The sequence below is a fragment of the Plectropomus leopardus genome, chromosome 7 (genome assembly GCF_026936395.1).
Source record: "Plectropomus leopardus strain MGB_pleo_1.0 chromosome 7, ASM2693639v1, whole genome shotgun sequence".
Lineage (NCBI taxonomy): Eukaryota > Metazoa > Chordata > Actinopteri > Perciformes > Serranidae > Plectropomus > Plectropomus leopardus.
Window position 1 is genome coordinate 2650921 of NC_142182.1, and position 21580 is coordinate 2672500.

Sequence of the window (21580 nt, forward strand, 5' to 3'; positions counted from 1 at the left end):
GGCCAGAAGGCAGAGATAAACTTAGGGGAATAACTGCGTGTTTTTTTTTTACATCTAACATGGAAAATTAAGGATTTATTTAGACCAAACCAGAGCTGCTGTTTGTTAAAACAGTGGACTTACTGATCAGATTACTAGCAAGAGTAACCAAAGCAGTTTGGGTGAGTTTTACTTTGTTTCTGTCAAATTTGGATGAAGTCTGTTTTATGAGTTAACGAGAATATTGAGCCTCGTCAGTCTTGTGTTTCTGTGTTATATATGGAATATAGGTGTCAGATTATTACTTTCTTATCATTTTATGGGTTTCTATTGTGTATTTATTGATCTGAAAAGCCCACCTGTCATCAGGGGTTATATACCATATACCCCAATTAAATTTAAAGGTATGAAGGTATGAAATATTACAAGCCTCATGTTCATGTTGTGAGATATAAAGACTGCTTTTCTTTTTATATTTTGTGTGACAATCGCTCCAAAGTTCTCATATCAAACTTTAAAGACATAACAATCGTTTATAGTTTCGGATTAAGCTATTTCAAGAATTTCTTTCTCGTCTTCCCACCTACATGGACGAACCACTTCAGCTGGAACTCACTGGTATTTAACCCTTCAATCATCAGTGGGAACTACACTGATCCTGTCAGCAGGACTCTGGGCCCCAGCTACAAACCAAATTTCTGCCTAATTACTGTTGTTGTTGTTGGGTTCAACTCTTTGTGAATAAAATATGACCCCGTCCATGACATGAATCCAAGCCACTTCTCAACAGATGTCCCTCACGCCGAGGCACTGGCCTTTTCTCAGAGTGTTTGGTGAAAAGGGGCTCAGGCTGGAACACAAAGCCCTCGAGTTTTCACAAAAGGCCGAAGGGAGAGGAGCTAGAGGGGCGGCGTGAATGGATCGGTCTAATTGCAGAGCTGGAAAGAGTCCTGGTGAGGCAGGTAGAGAAATGAAAGAGGCACAGATGTCACTCTGGTGCACATCTCATTCTGCTGCTTTTTATTTCTTTTTAAAGACGAGAACACAACGCAAAACATGTCAGGGTGAGCCGACTGCTACGGATCTGAGCTTCACAGTCTGATGACGGTCTGTGCCTACTGTCCTTTAAAAGCACAAATAACTTAAAATTAAAGGTATTTGGTTAACGGAGGGCTTCCTGTTATTGTTTGATATGCTGACCACTTTTAAGTCAAAGCTAAAAACGTTTTCTACACTGCCTACTCCACCTGGTAACGACTGCAAACTTATTTTAATCTTGATGTGACGTAGAAATCCCGCTTTAATGTGAACACGAGGACAAAACTTCACAGAAAGGTTCAGGATTTACAATACAGATAGAAAAGTATTTAAGTAAGTTTAAGTAGTAAAGTGAAGTAAAAGTAAATGAAGTCCCCAGTTCCGAACACACACACACACACACACACACACACACACACACAGAGTTACTTAGCCCCCCCTTCCCCCCTCCATTGAGTCAGCCCAGCAGTTGTCTATGAGGGTCATGTTCCTATTTGTAAAGTATTGATTAGAGCGTTTATCCCCTCAATCAGTGTGAGAGAGGCCCCCAGGCTGGACACACAGGGGGGGAGAGAGGGAGGCAGGGGGGAGAGCGCTCTGTCTCACACAGGGTTGTTCACTGATATACTGAACACGGTACTTTTAAGGCCGCCAATCAAATAGGATTAATCTTAGCGAGCACCGACTTAAATGAAATCGACTGGTGCCAAATTTCAGAGTTCTCTTTTCTTACATGCTTCAACATGATGCCCCCTTAAATTAAAAGTGCCCACTGTGTATGAGACCCTCACACGCTCCATCTCTGCTTCTTATTTTACTGAATATTTAAAGTTAAAACTGCCAATAAAACAGAAATACCGCCACACGTATGTATGCCTCTGCGCACCGGTCAAGTTGAGCTCACACTCAGCATCTGTGAAAACACGGATGCTTCACACACATCTCTGCAATCAGCAGTTTCAAGATCAAGATGGTGTCACCAGTTCAGCGTCTGACCAAAAGTCCCGGTCAGTTCCTGAGTGTGATACGCAGTGACGGCCAGACTGTCACAGTTTATCTTTGATGTCTTTGATATAAAATGTCAGAACTTCACAATTTTATCCCATTAGACATTTGTTTGTATTTTGAGAACAGGATTTGAATCATTGCCAAAAACATGTTTTCTGAGGTCCGTGACCTTGACCTTTGGCCTTCGACCACCAGATTCTAATCAGTTCATTCCTGAGTCCGAGTGGATGTTTGTGCCAAATTTGAGGAAACCTACTCCAGGCCATCTTTAGATATTGCATTCATAACAATGAGGTGGTCACAGTGACCTTGACCTTTAAACATCATATTCTAATCAGTTCATTACTGAGTCCAAGTGGACACTGTATCAGATTTGAAGAAATTCCCTCAAGGTGTTCTTGAGATACAACATTAAAGTCAAGGTCAGCTTGACCTTGACTTTTGACTATCAAAATCTAATCAGTTCATCCTTGAATCCACTCAAATGTTTGGGCCAAATTTTAAGGTGTTCTTAAGATATTCCAGAGACAAAAATGAAACACAAAAGGTCACAGTGACCTTCATCTTTAAATCAAAATCAGTTCCTCCTTGAGTCCAAGTTACATTTGTACCAAATTTGAAAATGTTCCCTCTAGATTTTTTTTGAGATATTGTGCTGACAAGAATGAGACAGATGAGGTGAAAGCGACCTTGACCTTTGGCCTATGACCACAAAAATAAAAAAGTAATGTAATGTAACACAGCTTTCATTTCACGTTTGAAAAAGACAGAAGTGAGAAGTAAATACGAAGGTGAAAATACGGCACCACCGTCATCAACAACAACACCTCCCAACCCTCCCGCCTCCCAATCTGTGTGTGTGTGTGTGTGTGTGTGTGTGTGTGAGACGACGTGTTGGTGTTAACGTACCAGGCAGGAGAAGGAGTCGTTCATGCGGTGCTGCAGAGTATGTTTCTGTAAAATGGTGAAGAGGGCAGCGTGGTCGAAGCGACACGGAGCTGCGGAGATCAGCTCCTCCACCCCCTGTCGCTGAGACGGGTCCAGACCTGAAGAGGAAACACAGAAAAAGACGAGGAATCAAAGCTGAGTGTCGCATCAAAGATCTACAAAAATCTGAGTTAAAATAAATGTTCACAACTATTAGAAAACTGAGTTGAAAGCAGCTCAGTCTGAAGATAACAGACTGGTGAAGCACTGAGTCCTAAAACGCAGAGGTCCTTTTGCTCCTCCGGTTCGCTCGTCTCAGAGTCTCTGGGTTAAACCCACTCGCCACCTTTTACAGATTTACAACAACAGCCGCACTCGAACTTGTAGATTTATCTGTTTATGATATTTTTTGATTGTGTTTTTAACGTGTTTGTAGTGGTGATGTTTAAGACGTGCGACCGCGTTGTAGTTCGTGTATAGCCTAAATAGTCGAAAATCCCCAAGTGTACAAAAATACGTCACTCTATAGCATTTCTGCAGACTGTGTGGGCAGGTCACGGTTTGAGTGACGCCTCCTTGGATCCCACCTTTGACATCTGTCTCTGGTCTCCACGACGACAGCCATGAAGTAAAGCAGAGCCGGCGTGGTGCAGCTCTATCTGTTCCAGCCCTCTGACTCTGGCTGCGTTTTTAAATCTAATCTGTCGCTCTGCACTAAAATGAGAGAGCTGCTGTTGTTCGAAGCCACAGAGAGCTTTATTTCTACATTAATTAACAAAAGGTTAAATTCATCACACATTCACTCCTTTGCTGCTCCATCTTCCCAGACAGAGTGCCCAGAGTCGCTCAGGTGCACAACATTGCACGTTGCACAATGCTCTGAAGGTTTTTGATGATTTAGGTTCCCGGAGGCTTTAAAATGTATGAAAAATTCTTCCTATATTTTCCTATATTTTGGTGAAACCTTTGAAGCTGCAGCATCTACGGTTGATCGTAAAACTCTCTGAATACTTGCGATGGCGCCTCCAGCGAGAGAAAATTCAAAATATTTGAGGAAATATCGTCCTGGTGGAAAGAAAGGGGGCAAGAAAGACAGAAAAAAAGAAAGAGAACTGAAAATTGTGTCCTGAAGTTAAACGTGTGCACAGATTTATTTGCACGGTGCCATCAGCTAAAGAGGTGATACATTAAAGTGTTCAGATTCGCAATCATTCACGCCTCTTTCTGAGCTCAGCAGTGTAGTGAACACACACACACACACACACACACACACACACACACACACACACACACACACACACACACACACACACACACACACACACACACACACGTTGGCAGCGTCACTTCTCAGTGCTGTGGTTAATAGTTCCCACCTCGGTTGGCTACAGATCCTCTGTGAAGCTGTCAGGACTCTCAGCTGACACAAAACACTCGCCAACATGGACGACATGTGAGGAAAACACTGGAAGTGACTCACAGAGTCGAAAAAAGCAGCCAGGAATCGAGCAGACGACAAAACGCCACCCATCAGCCTCACGTCCACATGACGAGAAAGGCAGATTTTTCACTTTGTCATGTGTTTTAATGACGCACCAAGCTAAAATTTGGGTGTTTTTACTTGATAAATGACTTAATATGAGTCAGTCAGTGATCTACAGAGCTGCACGTCTCCTGACAGACAGACAGACTGAAACCTGTGTGTGCGGACTGATATTAATATTTATTATGTTTCAGATTATTTTTAATAAATAAATCCAGGACTCTGTGGAAAGCAGCAGCAGTACTGAGTAAATTATTTTGTGCAAAAAAGGTAATCTGGGTGATGGAATCTGTTATGCTATTATTGCTAGTTTTTCTGTTTATTTTTATTATTATGTTTCGGCAACATTGAAAACGAGGGTCTCCATCAATTGATTTCGCGAATCTTAAATAAAGGTTTGAATGAATGAATTCTTCCGTTAACCACGTAACAGACACTGTAACCACACAGCTGACATTTTTGTAATCAAATTGCTTTTTACTTGTTCGTTTGTTTTGCTGTTTCTGTCTATGTTTTCTTAAGTTTTGCCTCTTTTCACTTTTTTTTAAACTATTATTATCATTATTCTATGGGTATCTTTGTGTATCTTTTCCTTTTTAAAGCGTTTTTAAATTTTTTTTTAAATTAGTGTTAGTATTTTCATTTTCTTTCAAATGCACAAATGGAAACTAAAATATTTTTGGAACTGGAATTGTACAATAATGTGAGCATCAGTTAATAAAAACATATCACTGTAAAAAACACAAAAAACAAACTGATTTTTACTAAAAGCTTGGCAAAACTACTAAACTTTATACAGATTTTTTTTTATGATGCATTTAGTTATTTTAATTGTGTTGTAATTCTATTCAATTCTATTTTTATGATATTAAATTGACTACTGGTTTTTTCTACCATACATTTTAAACAGATTTTGTTACTGGATTCATTATCATTTCTCATTTTTGATTGTTTATTTTTTATACTTAGTTCATGGTTGTTTATTTTATTTAGACACTTTTATTTTTCTTATTTGTCTTATTCAACATTGACAACTTGTTTTTATCATATTTTATACAGTTTTTTTAAACCATTAATTTATTTTGTTAATTTTTTTAATTTTTCAAATATATATAATTAACTCATTTTCAGATTTCTAACATATTACACTAACTTTTGCACTTGTTCACCAGCATGTGCAGCTCCTTCAGTTTGGGGCTGATAATACTGCCCGCTGCTCCCACATTCATTTGATCTGAATTCAAAATAAAACCCATTTACTTTATTCTATCAGTGCCCACGTTTGTGACGTTTTCGCCTTTCATCAATACTTAGTCAGACAACTGACTGTACAAACGTAAAGCATCAGCTTTATAAAGCTGCTGCAGAGTCGCAACACAGATCTGCCAAAAGTGAGGCGGATCCTTACGAACAAGGCAACATTCGAAGAGGATGACCATTACAGATGTGAGCAAAAATGTCGATAAAACACAATATGGAGCCGACTGTGTTTCCACTGAGCGATGTTCTGCGACCAGTAACCATGGCAATGGATGTTTAAAACATTAGCAGCTTTATAGCTATTGCAGCCACCACACTAGCCGTCCTTATTTCATTATCAGGCGTGTTATGCGAGCGATAATGGAAAGGCGAGCTCCTTCTACGTGTGAGCGGCCACGTATTAGGGATTTCTGGGAGCTGATAGTCAACGATTTCACAGAGGAATTATGGATCTGCTCAACTTTTCAGCTCTTGTAGCACATAGCCATAGCATCATGTGACCTAGAAAAGCCAAAAAAAAGTGTTTCCATTGCAGTTTTGCAAAAACTGCAACACCACCTCATGCAAGCATAAAAACTTTTTTTCTGATTTTTGGGAGTTTTTGCAAGCTTGATGTGTTTCCATTAGGCGTGTTTCATATTTGCACAATTTAGTATGTAGTTTAAATTCAGGCAGGCCACCACGGATAAAAGTGAGGAAGTCATGATGAAAATTTCCTCTTCACCATAGTGATTTGACTTCGAGCATGCTATCCCTTAATTATTAAAAGTCCAGAGATGAAATGAGGAAATGACAACATTTTTGGTGCCTTTCAGCCACCATGCTGCCCTGCTTCTGTTTTTCGAATGTCTTCAAATCCCATGAAAAGACAAAAAGCAGCAATGTGTAAGTTTGTCTCTCAGTGTCTTTACCCCGTCTGTCTGTGGTTTTCAGATTCAAGAAAATTTAAAATCGTTCACCTCACAAATATATAGTTAATTTAAAAGCAAATGTATTAATAAAAAGTCTCGGTAATTCCTGAAAACAGCTGCTCATTGTAGTTTTTATCCAATAAAAAGGAGTAAAAAGTGCATTTGTTGGGGACTATTTTCATCGGCGAAGTAATCCACATTTGGTGCTCGAGGGAGTGTTTGTAGCAGGACGATGTGTGTGTTGATGCTAATGAAGAGACGTGACACAGTTTGGCTCACTGATGTGTTTTTGGTAAGAACTGAGCTCTGCGGCACAAAGGAGGAAGTTACAACAGGCTGCGATAAAGAAAACTAAAAAATATAGAATACGATCAGAATTATACTGTGACTAAACACTGAGCTAATGAGTATTTGTACGCAGTAGTACAGATAGCCTGAGCTCTTTTTGCAGCTTGATCGTGCAGCGCCCGGAGCTGCAGACGATAACGAGGCTTCGGGGTCAGCGACGAAAGAATCAACAGTAAAAAGGAAAAATAAAAGAAGCAGAAGAGGCGCGGGGCGTCCCGGCCTGAGCAAACCCGGGTTCATTTCCAGTCCTTTCAGGCCTTCCTGTTAATGGCCCCGCCAAATGAAAAGCCTAACACTCTCCATTCTGCCTGCCACAGAGTAGTACATTTCGGGATGGGAAGTTTCTGAGCGTGACACATGGCCCCACAAAAGACCACGGCTCGCTGAAGAATGCCCGCCGCCGTTTCCACGCCTGCTACGCCCGCGGCCTCGCGCCCAAGTCGAGCATTAGTGATCGCTTTTTATTAACGCTGCCATTTTGTTTTTGTGTGGACGCAGAGAAGCCCGCAAGGACTCTCAGACATTTGTGTTTCGCCACCGCCCCCCCTCCTCCTCCTCCCTCCTTTCATTGTCGCTTTTGTCCGAAACAGAAAATAAAAGACAGCAAAAGTGAAATCTCCACAATCAACTTCCAATCGACGCTCCTCTCCTTTTCTTCCCGTCGTTCTTTTCTTCTGACTCTCCCACTTTTTTCCGTCACTGCCCTTTGGCTCCTGTGGCCTGCTTTCCCTCTGTCTAATTCCGATGTAGGTCATTTTACATTCGTTACCTCCGAAACACGGGATTGTCCTTAATGTAATTTGGAGAAAAGACAGCGAGTGAAGGAGGCGACTCTAAAGAAAACGAGACAAAGAGATATAGATTAGTGCTGATAATAAGAGGAGGAGGAAGGAGGGGGGCAGTATTGATTGGGGGACAGACAGCGGAGAAGTGATGTTGATCCGTGTCAAGTTCAACTTTCAGCTATTATCTGTAGGGAGTGTGTGTGTGTGTGTGTGTGTGTGTGTGTGTGTGTGTGTGAGAGAGAGAAAATATGGATGGGTGTCAGTGCTTCTGGCACAGATGGCTGCAGGTTTCTTCACTTTGTATTCCTCAAACAGTTTCTCATCAGGCTTTTTGAATCCAGCGAGCGGATGGCGGACCCCGCCACCAACATGAAGAAATAATTACAGAATAAAGTGCTGACTATGACTAACATACAAAACTGAGGCTTAATATCATAAAAACATCGAAGGATTATAGCTTTAAACAGGAATTAAAGTTTTGGAAAGATAAATTTAAACTTTTTTTTTCTCCCTGTCAGCAGTTAAAGCCTGGATGTCACAGAAGTTTTTAGAAACTTAACCAGCACAAAGCTGAAGTACTGGTCATTGGTTCAAAGGCTCTTAGTGAGAAACTGGCCTCCAAAATAAACGCATTTGGACTAAACCAGAGCCAAGAGGCAAGAAATCCAGAACGCATATTTGATTCAGATTTTAATTTTAAAACACATACACGCTGTATCACAAAACAGCATTTATCACTCAAAAAATATTTTCAAAGTCAGGCCATTTTCCTCTCTGAGCAACGCGGAGAGACTACACTTTTACTGCAAGCAGCTGACTGCTGTACCGCTCTCCTTTCTGGTCTGCCAAAAAAAACCCAAAAAAACATTTAATCAGCTGCAACTAATTCTGAAGTCTGCAGCTCGAGTTCAGACCGAGACCAGAAGGAGAGGTCACATCACGCGTGCTTTAAAAACTTCACACTGGCTGCCTGTTAATTTCTGCATTGATCTTAAAAATCCTTTACTGGTTTATAAAGTATTGCATGGCACTGCATTTTTTAGCTGTGCCACAGAGGACAACTGTGTCTTACTATCACAATTTTCCATCCATCCATTTTCTTCCGCTTATCCGGAGTCGGGTCACAGGGGCAGCAGCCTAAGCAGGGAAGCCCAGACTTCCCTCTCCCCGGCCACTTCGTCCAGCTCTTCCCGGGGGATCCTGAGGCGTTCCCAGGCCAACTGTGAGACATAGTCTCTCCAGCGTGTCCTGGGTCTTCCCCGGGGTCTCTGACCGGTGGGACCTGCCCTGAACACCTCACCAGGGAGGCGTCCGGGAGGCATCCTAATTAGATGCCTTAGAAGCCACCTCATCTGGCTCTTCTCAACGCGGAGGAGCAGCGGCTCTACTCCGAGCCCCTCCCGGATGACCGAGCAATTTTATGGTTGTTTATTGTTTATGATCCATTTTTGCTTATTTCATGTTCTTCTTGTTTTTGTTTCTTCAAACAAGCAATTTGAATTGCTTTCAATTTGTTTCAAAGGTGCTGGTAAAGGGTTAACTGCTAACACATCAAGCATCCAACTGTTGAGCAGAGGCTCCAAGTTCACAGCCAAAACCTCGACACTTTATGCCTGAGATAAATAAAATAAAAGCACCATGGGTTCCGCATTGATTTATTTAATTGTAACAATACTTTAAAAAAATGCATTACAAAAGTACCTTATAACCGTATTTTATTAAATGTTATTATAAAAGTAGTAAATTCAACTTTATTATGTGACAGTAGCTGCTTTATTTAACTTAATAGTAACTGTGGTCGATTCAGTCATTTTGTGTTTTAGTAGTTAACGTTAGTTTAAAGGGCATGCAAAAACATATATCGTATATATATCGTGTATCGAGATGAAGCCTTTAAATATCGCAATAAAATTTTAAAGCCATAACGCCCGGCTCTAGTGTGGAGTAAGAAAGAAGTGAGTTTACAGACCTCTGCTCATCTCTGCTGCAGGATAAAGGCTCACTAAACTGCCTGCACCTGCATTGTGGGTACTGTAGGCACCACATTTTGACAAGAAAGAAGAGTGCATTAAATAAAAAAAAAGCATTGTCTTGATGGTTTTATTCTCATCTTGACTGCATCTCGTTATGTAAGTGCAACGCCAATTTGATACAGCGCTAAAATGTAAAATGTCATTTTTAACTACATGTGGTTTGTATATGTCTCTACCTTGTTTGGGTGAGTGTTGAGGTGTGTGTGTATGTGTGTGTGTGTGTGTGTGTGTGTGTGTGTGTGTGTGTGTAAGGGCGGGGGTAGTTTTCTGTGCTCAATCTCTCCATATCCATCTTGTCTGGGCTACATTGGTATCGTCACGGCAACAGTCACATCCATGTGACATCCCGCTCTGAGAGGTGCTGGCGTCCGCTGATGGCAGGTTATTGATGCAGACGAAGAGGAAGAGGAGGAGGAGGAGGAGGAGGAGGAGGAGGAAGGAGAGCGTTTCAGTTTCAGGTGCACCGGGGCTGAGAGATGTGACTTGATCTGCCTGTCGAAGCGTGGCGGCGGCGATGAGGATGATGTCAGGGCGAGCAGAGATGAAGATGCAGACAGACAAGTCCATCAGTCTCCGTCTGGCTGAGCGAGGCTTCCCGTAGCAAAAAAAAAAACAAACTCAACTCGGTGCAAAAGTTTGAGAGAAGTGCACGAGCGAATACGCAGCTGTTCTGATGCGTTTTGAGGGCGCCGCTGAAAACTCAGGAGGTTAAAGCAGATGGACAATTCAGACGTCTCTCCTCAGGACCGTCCTCGTTGTCAACTGACCACCTGCTTCTTAAAAAACACAACTGACAGGTGTAAACACCTCCGATAAACAACTTGAGGAGCGCCCCTCAACAGGTCTGTTCATACCGAGGACAAAGTCGCGTCTGTGCGAGAAAAGTGGATTTCAGGTTAAAGGCCGGAGCCGAACCTCCCCGCGGCCTCCGATGATTTCCACGTGTTTGGACTTTGTTTTGTGGGTTGTTTGAACGCTGGTTCATTGTGATCTTGTTTATGTGAACTGCTGGCTGCAGTGAACGGGCGCCAGGGTGACAGGAAGTGATGTCTCCTGGAGCTTCTGCAGCAAACTCTCGCTCGCCTGTTTGTCCTTTTCTTTACAATTCGGAGGCGAGAACGTCACGAAGGCCAGCTGCTGAAATCTGCTCATGAAGCAGGAAAACGGCATCAAAAACTGGTTTGGTTTGATGGAAATCACGATCGTTTTTGTTCTCATGTCTTCAGTTTTACCCCAAATGATCAGCTTTTTTTCTTCTGTTGCTCGTACTCGAAGTGATCCTCCTTTTATTCCTCAAATCATTTTCTCTAACAGAACTTAACCTGGACTCACGTTAGTTTTCTTCTGCTGAGTTCAAGCACTTTTTACAAGCTGTGTGACCATTTAAAAACTGAGCAAACTGTCTCAGTCAGGAATCCAATGGAAATGGACTGAACGTGATGCTTTTTCTTCCCCACTTTTTCCTTTTTATTCTTCTTATCATTCATTTATTTGTTCAATATATTAATGTACAGTTTTTTTAATGTATCTATCCTTGTGTGCTTTTACTGCATAAAACTCATTTGATGTCTTTTCCAGAGCGTCCGTGCTCCTTTATTTCGTGAGTTCGTGGATCATGGCTGCGCCTGGATCGTGGTGATGGTTGTGCTGATGCTGTGATCCTGCCTTTGGCTGTGCCCGTATTGCGGTTGCATTACCGCCATTATTATTAGTCATGTCTCCACTATTAATATACTAATAAGAAAGTTATCGCTAGATACATGAACTGCAATATTTGCATGTAACATTACATGCTATTATAAATTACATTTATTATTTTTATGTCTATTACAATTGTTATATGTCATGTTATTGTTACTATTATTGTACTACTACTACTACTACTTCTCCCCCTCTCTCTTCCTCCCTCTCTTCTCTTTCCTTTATATCATTTTGTCACCTGCTGTAATTTTATTGCTTTTAATGACATGTATTGCATGTCTGTCCTTCCTGGAAGAGTGATCCCCCCTCAGTCGCTCTTTCTGAGGTTTCTATCATTTTTTCCCCGATATGGGGTTGGTTTTTTGGGGGGAGTTTTTCCTTCATCGTTGTGAGGGTCTAAGGATAGAGGGATGTTGAATGCTGTAATAATTTGTGATAATGGGCTTTATAGATAAAATTGACTTGACTTTTGCTTGTTTACCTGTTAACCAGTCCTACTACTGTTGAAACTATGTGAATATCATTAACCGAGGACTAATCTCCTCTATTGTTATTCAGCTGTTGCTCACAGGGATATTTGTCTCTCTTTTAATTGTCGATCTGGTTGATCTATTGTGCTGCATTTTGCTCTCTATGTTCCAAACAAACCCTTCAAACAAAATTACACTTTCTGCATCTTTAAAAGATGAAAGATCACTCAAAATTACAGACCCATGCACGATTGTTATTAAAGAGAGAGTGACTGTCTGTCATACCTTTCACACACACATACACACACACACACACACACACACACAAAGCGGCACTTAGCACCCAGTTAAGAGCTATTTCAGGGACACCCTCTATTTCCTCCTGCAAACAGCGTGTCAGCACCTCTCTCCATTAATGCTTCAATATATTCCATTAAACGCTAACGAGCGACAGCGAGAATGGGCCGCCGCCGCACTAAAATTACACAAATACAGTCTCAATCAGCTCTCAGTATGAAGCTCTTCATGTCACAATGCTCTGCCGGGAGGAGGCGGCCGTCGAGCACGCACACGGCGTCCTCCTCACACAAAGATAATGAATGAGATAAGGTTTGTCGGTGACGGGGAGGACGACTAAGTAAAGAAAGAACACGATGTGGAAACTAACAGGAAATTTAACACAACACAAATTTGGAAGACAGAAAGGAGAAAAAAAAACAACTTAAAAGCACACTGCCAAATCTTTGGCCACCAAGGGCGCTATGGAGCAAAGTCTCTGATTTTGTTTGCATGCGACGGACCAAAAGATGAAGCCAACAGAGCCATCAGAGAGGAAGAGTACAAGCAAGAAAACAAGGATGTAACCAATTTAGGACTAAAAGCATCTTAACCGTTTGAAACCTTGATCAATATATTTTCTTGTACATTCAGGTACCTTCAACAAGTATTTAAACCTTTGAAATGTGAGCAAACTGGTTTCATTTCTTTCAAAATCGTGGGGAAAAAAATGCAGTCTGCAACTTGGCATAAAAATGTCCAGCAAACTGCCAAAACTGTGTAAGAGGTGACAAGAAAAAACCCTGAAAATTAGCTAAAAAATAAACTAAGAGAGAGAATCATTAACTTGAGGAGAAAAAAATTGAAAAAAAAAACTATATTTAAAATTATTTTGATTATATCTTTAAAAATAGGCTACAGGAAAGAAAAAAACATTTATTTGTTGTAATTATTTATTATTTTATCTTATATTTTTTTCACGACATTTCCTGCTTCTGTTTTGTTACTTTTCTTTGTAATTTCTTGCTAATTTTGGGCTATTTCTTGTTGAGATGCTCATTGCCAACTTTCCAGGTTTTTGGAAGAAAAAAGCCTATTTCCTTAGTTTTCAAAAGGTTAAAAATTGGCTTATAAATAAAAAATACATTCAGCTCCTTTGTCAGACTTTGAAGGTACTAAATGCTTTTTGGTGAGAAATACTGAATGAAAAAAAAGTTTTTTGAAAACTGTACAAGGTTCCTTCAATCCTTTGAAACATGAACAACCCTGATTTCTTTCAAAGACATAAGAGGAAAGCAATAAGCATGCAACTTTGTAAGAAATAATACAAAAATAAAAATTTCAAAACTAAATTAGCAAAAAAAAGGTAAAAACTAATAAGGAAACAATCTGACAGAAAGTACGAAAATAGTTCCTTTCTGTAACATAACTTTAAATATAACAATAATAATAATAAATGTGGTTTCCTTTTAATTGTCTTTAGTTTCTAGTAATCAGAAGGTTGACGGTTCGAACCCCGGCTCTACCAGTCAACTTGTCAAAGTATCCTTAGGCAAGATACTGAACCCCAAACTGCTCCTGATGGCTGCTCCATCAGTGTGTGATTGTGCATCAGTGTTTAAAAACTGTGACCTCGGTGTGTGTAAATGTGTGTGAATGTGCCAACAGTATGAAAAGGCTTTGAGTGGTCGAATGACTAGAAAGGCACTATACAAGTGCAAATCCAAGTCTGAAATACTTCACCATGTCTTCTGTCCAATCTGCTGTTTTTGCAGGTTTTATTTTGAAAGCATCCAATTAAAGCCGGCGAGAAAGAGAACTTACTGATTGGGGACGCTGGTTTCTGGAGTCCTCCTCTGCAGTTTGTGGTTTTGTTCTGCGGCGGCGGGACCGGTTTGTACGACTGTCCCGTGGCTCGGTACATGGCCTGGACCCACAGCATCCGGTCCTGGTCGTCATCACAGGCGAACATCACCAGGTCGCCCTCCTTCACCGCGTTAAAGAACACCCGGCCGCCCTGCAGACCTGAGGAGGAGCACGAGAAGGAAAATAAGCAAACGGCACTAACAAACCGTGAAACAAACAGTTTGTCTGGATTTAGAGAAAAAAAACCTGGTTAAGTTCCTAGGTTTTGGTAACTACGTATGGGACAAAAGCGATGGTAGGTACTTGACATAGTTTCATAAAGTATCAAAGTAAATATTTTGTGTAGTTAGGCGGTCTCCTGGTTAAAACTTTGTGTTTGTGTGGCTCTAGGTAGCTCCGTTGGTAAAGCGTGCACCCCATTTCCGGATACTACGTGTCCTTGTCGCAGCTACGGGTTTTAATCCAACCGGCAGACCTTTGCTGCATGTCATCCACACTTCCTATCATTTCTCTAGCTGTCATATCAAAAAAAGGCCATAAAAGCCCTCCCAGAATCTAAATAAATAAATAAAAAGTCCATGTTTTAATGACCTGTCCACCGACCCTTCTGCCTGCCCTATGTGGACTCGCATGCTCTTCATTAGAGATGTCGCAACCCAATCCCAAACCCTGGACTCGGTCACCTTTTGACTGATGAGGATTTTTTTAGCTTATGAAGTGATCCGATCCTTTGTTTTATGTCGTCTGTCACACATGTTTTTAATTTAATGCATAACAACACGGAGTACACCATTCATTGACTCTCGTCTCAGTTTTCTGTTTCTTCCCACTACTGAGCTACCGTGTGTGTCAGAGCAGAAGCTAAGCCCCGCCCACTGCAATATACCACACCATTAACAAAAACACAGTTTGAGACTGTTTATCTATGATATTTATCAAAGTTATGAGCACTTGTTTTGTTTCAGCTCACTGTGAGAGCCTCAAGTTTTGGTTTTAACCACAGCGCACTGTGTTTCTCTGCCCTGCTCGGAGGAGAGACAGGCAGCAGTGCAGAGCTCACTACAGTTTAAATCACCACGGAAACTACAATTAAAAGGTACCAAAAAGATGTGAAGACAACAAAAATAAACACTCAGTGGAATACAGTCAATTCAGGTGACTCAGGCTGCAGCGAAGAAACACTCGTAAATACTCCCTTAAAGGGACAGAGAAATTTAGTCAAGACAGTGATGAGGCCAAAAAAAAATATATAAAGGGACTATTTTTTGCTTTATACTTTCTTTTGTAAAATAAAAAAAATAAATAAATGAATAATATTAACAGGCTAATGCTTTGCAGAGCTATTCATTTATACATGCTGCAAATTTTAGGCTATACACTGGATCGATTTTTAACCTTTTTAAAGATGAAGCAATTTTCTTGTGATAGTATTTAAAGTATTTAAATCTTTGAATGAATCCTGAGCGTGTGATTTCTTTCAACACAGATGGGAAAAAATATGATGAGTAAAAAAAAAACAGATTGAGAAGATTTTTAAAAAAGCTAGGGAAAAAAAGTATTTATAATTATCATTATTACACATTTAAATCATGTTATTGTACATTTCTAAGCACCTTTTCACGTTGTCCAGTCTTGTTTTCCTTGTTTTTTTGGGGTTTTTTTTTGGTGTTTTTTGGGGTCATTTCTTCTTTCATTGCGTCATGGCTTTCTTGTTTTTGAAAGGAATCATGTTGATTTGCTGATGTTCGAAAGGGTTAAAGAAGTCTTCTTGAAGTGTGCACTGTGCAGCTGTATTATCTGGGAAAATAAAAGTATTGGATTGGGACTCTGCATCGGCAGATGTTAGAGTACTCGGATCAGAGATCGAGACGTCCCTACTCTTTCTTCTTAATTTGTGTGTTCACCATGACAAAAGATTGCCATCGACTGCATTGGCAGTGTTTTCGTGTAGCCGGCACATCACTTTAACACATTACCTCCCAACGCCAAGTGTTGTCAGGATTTTAGCTCTCGATAACATCAATATTGTAATGATTTATGGATCATTCACAGAAAGTCCGCTCAAAGGTTCCTGCAGACTCGATGAGACTTACAGAGAACACGTCTGTAAGTGTGAATCTGCAAACGTGGGGAAGTCTGGAGGTTTGATTTCAGCCAAAGAAGTCTGAACGTTTTCCAAATGTATTAGGAAGACGTGAGGACCTCGTTCAGCGCGGTCACTTGGCCATATGGCAGCGTTATAATTACAGTTCAGAACTGTGCGTCTCCTGATTCATCAGAAACTGCACGTTCTGGCTGCTGCACAACAGATTTGACAAACAGCTCATTTTAATCCTCTCCTGCAGCAGTGTGTGTTTTCTGCGTGCAGTCACTACACAAAGCTCTGCGTGGTGATGGCTCAGGTGAGGCTAACCTGGCTGAGGGTCGCAGTAGTCCACCGTGTAGCCCTCCAGCTGCATCAGCTCCTGAGGCTCCGCCTTCTTCTCTCTGTAGCTGCACATGGCGAACGTGTACTGACTCACCTGCAGGACACACACAAACACACACTAATGAACCACAAATACAGCACTATTTAGTCACACACAGTGGGATTTGGTTTTCTCACATTTCTAGTGCTTGTTTCGTCCCAAACAGCTTTGGATTTATATACATTTAATTTAATCTTTATATTTAAGAAGAAATTACACAAAAAATAACAAACACTTGACATGTTTGACATACACGTCAAACATGTCAAGTGTGAAAATGGTGTTTCACAAAAGGTTCATTTTCAGTGATTTACGTGCACGTAAGGGCGCCTGACCACGTTTACTGTCATACACCAAATCACCAGGTGAAATTCACTGGACGTGCAAACCAACTTGGCAATAAAACATTTCTGAGTGGGATCTCATATTTTCTTTATGTTTTAAATGTTGTAAACAACCAGCACTGCTCCCATTAGACCACACATAGCAAAAGGATGTAAATGGGTACAATTCATAACAGAACATGCAGTTTATCACCATAACGTGCAATTTATCACAATGTGCAATTATCCATGTGCAAATGGTGTAAATATTATTTTAACCATAGACTTTTGCATACTGTTTATGCTGTTTATATTGTTCTTTCCCATTGATCTTATTGCTTTATATATCTTGTACATACTTTTGCTATGATATCCCTTTGCTGCTGTTATGATGCAAATTTCCCCATTGTAATATCGCATCGTATTGTATCGTATCGTATCGTATCGTATTGTATCGCATTGCATCGCATCATAACTTTATTTTATGTTTCACCTCCTGCAGACATCTTGGTTTGGTGCAGTGAATAAAGATGCAGCAGAACATTGAGCATCAGGATCGCAGAGTTTCAAAGGATTTCGGAAATGCAGTGAAACACTGAATCGGACATTAACACCCTCAGTCAAAATACACAAGATACTCAGCCCAACGATCTTTTACAGCCTTAAAAAAGACTTTCAGACATACTTCTATTTCACAAAAAAACAGACTAAATTTGAATTTAAAAGTTTGACCTTGCCTTTAAAGACCCTGATTGATCTCTAAGTATTCAGAAAGTTAATAACAGCTCAGGTGAAAACGTGTAAATGAGAAATTTAAGAGACCAAAACTCAATTAACTTTGCTTCAGCAGAACTGTAGTGCTCAGACGATGTGTAAAAACATTTCAAGTAGAGCGATTGAAATGAGATTATGATTTTTAGTAACACAAAGTTTTTAAAAGAGAGATACCTCAGTGTGAGGACATAATATCTGAGAGGGCAAAATGTTTGATCTGCTGCATCTTAATTACACCAAAAATTCTGTACAATGAATCATTTTAAATTTCAGCGGTGCTGGATCGGTTAAAACAGGTTTATTAACCTCAGACAGATTTACTTCAGTTTTACTTTTTGCCTTTAGTCTTTATTTTGCAGTCTGCAGTGTCTCTGTGATCTGAAGACACACTTTCCAAATCAATCACAGATCAATACATGTCATCTGATCTCCCTCTCTTCTGTTTCTTACCTGAACAAGAACAAAATATCTCTTTTTCCAGCGTTTCCAGACTCTCTGACCCACAGCGTACAGGTACCTGAAACACAAGGGACAACATGACATCAGCTTAATCATTTCAGCCATTAATTAACCAGATATTATCGTGTTCCAGTGTAAGGGTTTGCTTCTTTTTCTGTTTTAAACCAGCGCTAACTAAATATCTCATAATTAAATCCTCGAAAAGTCCTAAAATCCAACAAAAAAACCTCTTTATATCCCAGAAATGTCCCAAAGTCCGAGCAATGTCCTAAAATAAGAAACATCTTCAAATCCCTAAAATGTCCAAAAATATTAGAAACATCCCAAATACCCAGAAATGTCCCAAAATCTTAGAAATTTACTAAAATCCTGGAAATGTCCTACAACTCTAGAAATGTATGACCTTGACCTCAAATTCAAGAACTGTCCTTAAATCCTTGACATTTCAGAAACGTCTTTAAATCCTACAAATGTCCTGAAATTCTAGAAACCTGCTAAAATCAAAGAAATGTCTGACAAATGTCATAAACATCTTCAAATCCCTATAAAGTCCCAAAATACTAAATACATCCCAAATTCCTAGAAATGTCCTAGAACTCTAGAAATATCAAAAATTCCAAAATATGACCTAAAATTCGTGAAATAGCCTAAACTCCTAGAAATGTCTCAAAATACAATAAAAACTTCCTCAAATCCTAGAAACATCTGAAAAACGTAGAAATTCCCTAAAATCCTTCAAACATCCTTAAATCCTGGAAACATGCACTATAGGGCTGCTGCGATTGGCCCCCGGCCTCCTGTCATCAACGGGCCCTTAAACAAAGCAGATTGAGCATCACTGCTATAAATGCTCTAATCCAAGAGAGCGAGGCGTTGAACGTAACAATCAGGGACAAAAGTAAATAATCACTGCACACATTTGAGGGAAGCATTTCTCTCCGTGTCTTTATACATCTGCAGATTTTATGTTCGGCATGAGACGGCGCTCTGAAGATATCAGCCATATCAGCTGATGTCTATTATCTGCTAAACAACACAAACCACGACGCTCAGAGCCCATTTTAAAAGCTGCTCGATGCTTGTCCTCTTTTGTTTTTATCGCACCACATCATGTCATCGGTCCTGAGAGCTGTGAGCAGTATTAACACATTAATTTCCTCCCCCCCTATATGTGAAAGTAAAAGGAGAAAGTAATGAGTCCGGAGCTGAGAGAGGCCGCGACACAGACAGCAGCTCATTGAAGGAGACTCGAGGAAAAATGGAAGAATGACCAGTGTGGCCTCTCAATCAATGGCTGCTCCCGGGCCTCCTGAAGCGTGGGATACAGGCAAGTGCAAGTGAGGAAAATCAATCGATGGCGAGACCTCTTTCTTCAGCCCTGCTGCCCGCCCTTAAAGAAAAGGCCTCCAGTCAAGGCTGCGCCGCGTCTGGACGGAGAATCTGGGCCATTCTGCGCGACTCCGGGTTAACATGTGGCACCGCTCGCCGGCCACTTGTGAAAATTATTTGGCCGCCCGTCCTCCTGCAGGGTTTCAAACATCCATTCAGCCGCACGCCGCCGCCGCCGTGATGGGCTGCAGACTCCAAAGAGTTCACTGCAGGCATTTAACAGTCCTCGCTGCAAAAAAAACATCCATCTTTAACTGGTCATTTAGCTGGATATTCAGACTTTTATTCAGGGGCTTTTAGAGCGCGGTGAGACCCTGGACTATTCTAGTAAATCTACACATTCCCCTATTTCAAGAATTTTGACTGTCGGGAGGTTAAAATGAGCCAGAATAAGAGAAACCGCTGCACCTGAGCCACTTATTAGCGTAAAAATGGTTAAATAAGCTCACAACATGACTGGTTGACAATATTAGTGATTTATCTTTGGAGTTGTTGATTCTGATTTTGTATCTTTGGTCCATCTTGTCTGTAATTTTTGTTGCTGTCTGTCTCGGCCAGAAAGCTCTTGAAAAAAGATGTTAATCGCTAGAGGTTTTTCTGGTTAAATAAAGGTTAAATAAAAAAGAAAAGAATTATATAAAAATAATAAAAATCTAAGTCTAAATAACAGTTGACCCTTTGAAACCTGGATTGACATCAGTTTTTCTTTTGCTGTCTTAAGACGTCTTTCACAAGCTGTTAACCCTTTGAAACCAGAGCAAAATTAGTATGATTTATTTGAAAAAAAATGGGGACAAAAGACCAATGTGGCAAAAAAAAAAAAAAGTCCCACAAATTTCAAGAAATTAGAAAAAGGAGACAAGAAGATGACTTTAAAATTAGTTTGGAACAAAGGGAGGGGAGGGTAAAAACAAAATGTAAAAAATAGGAAAAATGTCTGGAAAACAATATTTATGATTATTATGTTAAAGAAAATATCTTCATGTTTTTTATAAAATAAATATCAGCGCTCATGTGTGTCATTTTTCTTGTTTTTGTTCTTCTGCTTTCTACTTTTGCTTATTTTCAGTTTTTTTGTTAATTAATTCATTTATTTATTTTTAACATTACTTTTCAGGTTGCTTATTGGAAGAAATCAAACCAATTTGCCCAGATTTCAAAGGGTTAATGACCTGCAAGAAAGGAGGAGGTTTTTTTGCAGTGGAACACAAAGTCATTGTATCATAGGTCTTTTTTTAATTTTGCTTTTAATCTCACTACATTTTACGTTTCAAAGATTCTCCGTTTTCTGCAACAATTAGAAAACCATTTTACTTATTCATGAGAAAAAAATGAAATAACTTGAAGGAAATGACATTTCCTTTCGTAGTGACCTCTGCAGAATTGTACTGAATATAAATGAAAGGTTTTCAGTTTTTGTTGAATTATAAATCCCATTACAACGGCTCAATTTGTAAGTTGTTTGAAAAAAAGCACAGATTTTTTTTTCTTCAAATTAATAAATAAAAGACCTGTAAGAAAGGAGGTTTGAAATGAGCTGCACAAGCAGAAATATTTCACTAAATGTTAAACATATTCAGTTTATGCAGCAGATTTTAAACACTTTTTTTGGCATCAAAAGTCATAACCTCACAATATTTAGATTTTGATTTCTTTAAAGAAAATATGTTTTTTTACACAGCAGTCATTTTCACCGTGGAAGGAAAAGGACACTAAGAATTACTTTATAATGAGTCGCTTTGTCTTCTCATGAATGCATTTTTCTTTTTTGTTAAATTAATGAAGTTTTTTGGAGTCCCTGATTTCACTGCAAACATACCAATTCATTTTACTATTAATTAAAAAGATGTTTCATGCTTCTGGATTTCATAAAAGGCCATCAAATCCAAATAATCACAAATCATAAATTAGTCATTTTTCCTGACGCAATCACAGTGAGATCAGGTGTTTTTCCTTAATACCGAGCACAAAAACACGACCAGAAAACAGGATGGAGGATAAATGTTTTCTCTAGAAAGTGTT

At 39.9% G+C, this 21580-nt stretch overlaps 1 protein-coding gene across 6 annotated transcripts in view; it reads right to left on the bottom strand.

Annotated features, from left to right (window-relative positions):
• The window catches only part of cadps2 (Ca++-dependent secretion activator 2), a 218898-nt gene that overhangs the window by 85430 nt on the left and 111888 nt on the right, over positions 1-21580 (bottom strand). For all 6 annotated transcript variants that reach the window (XM_088079645.1, XM_088079646.1, XM_088079644.1 and 3 more), the window contains exons 9-12: positions 18161-18227; positions 16559-16667; positions 14104-14304; positions 2935-3071 (exon numbers count right to left, since the gene is read on the bottom strand). In XM_088079645.1, the coding sequence (XP_087935771.1) occupies positions 2935-3071; positions 14104-14304; positions 16559-16667; positions 18161-18227 (514 nt within the window). The remainder of the gene's footprint in view (positions 1-2934; positions 3072-14103; positions 14305-16558; positions 16668-18160; positions 18228-21580) is intronic.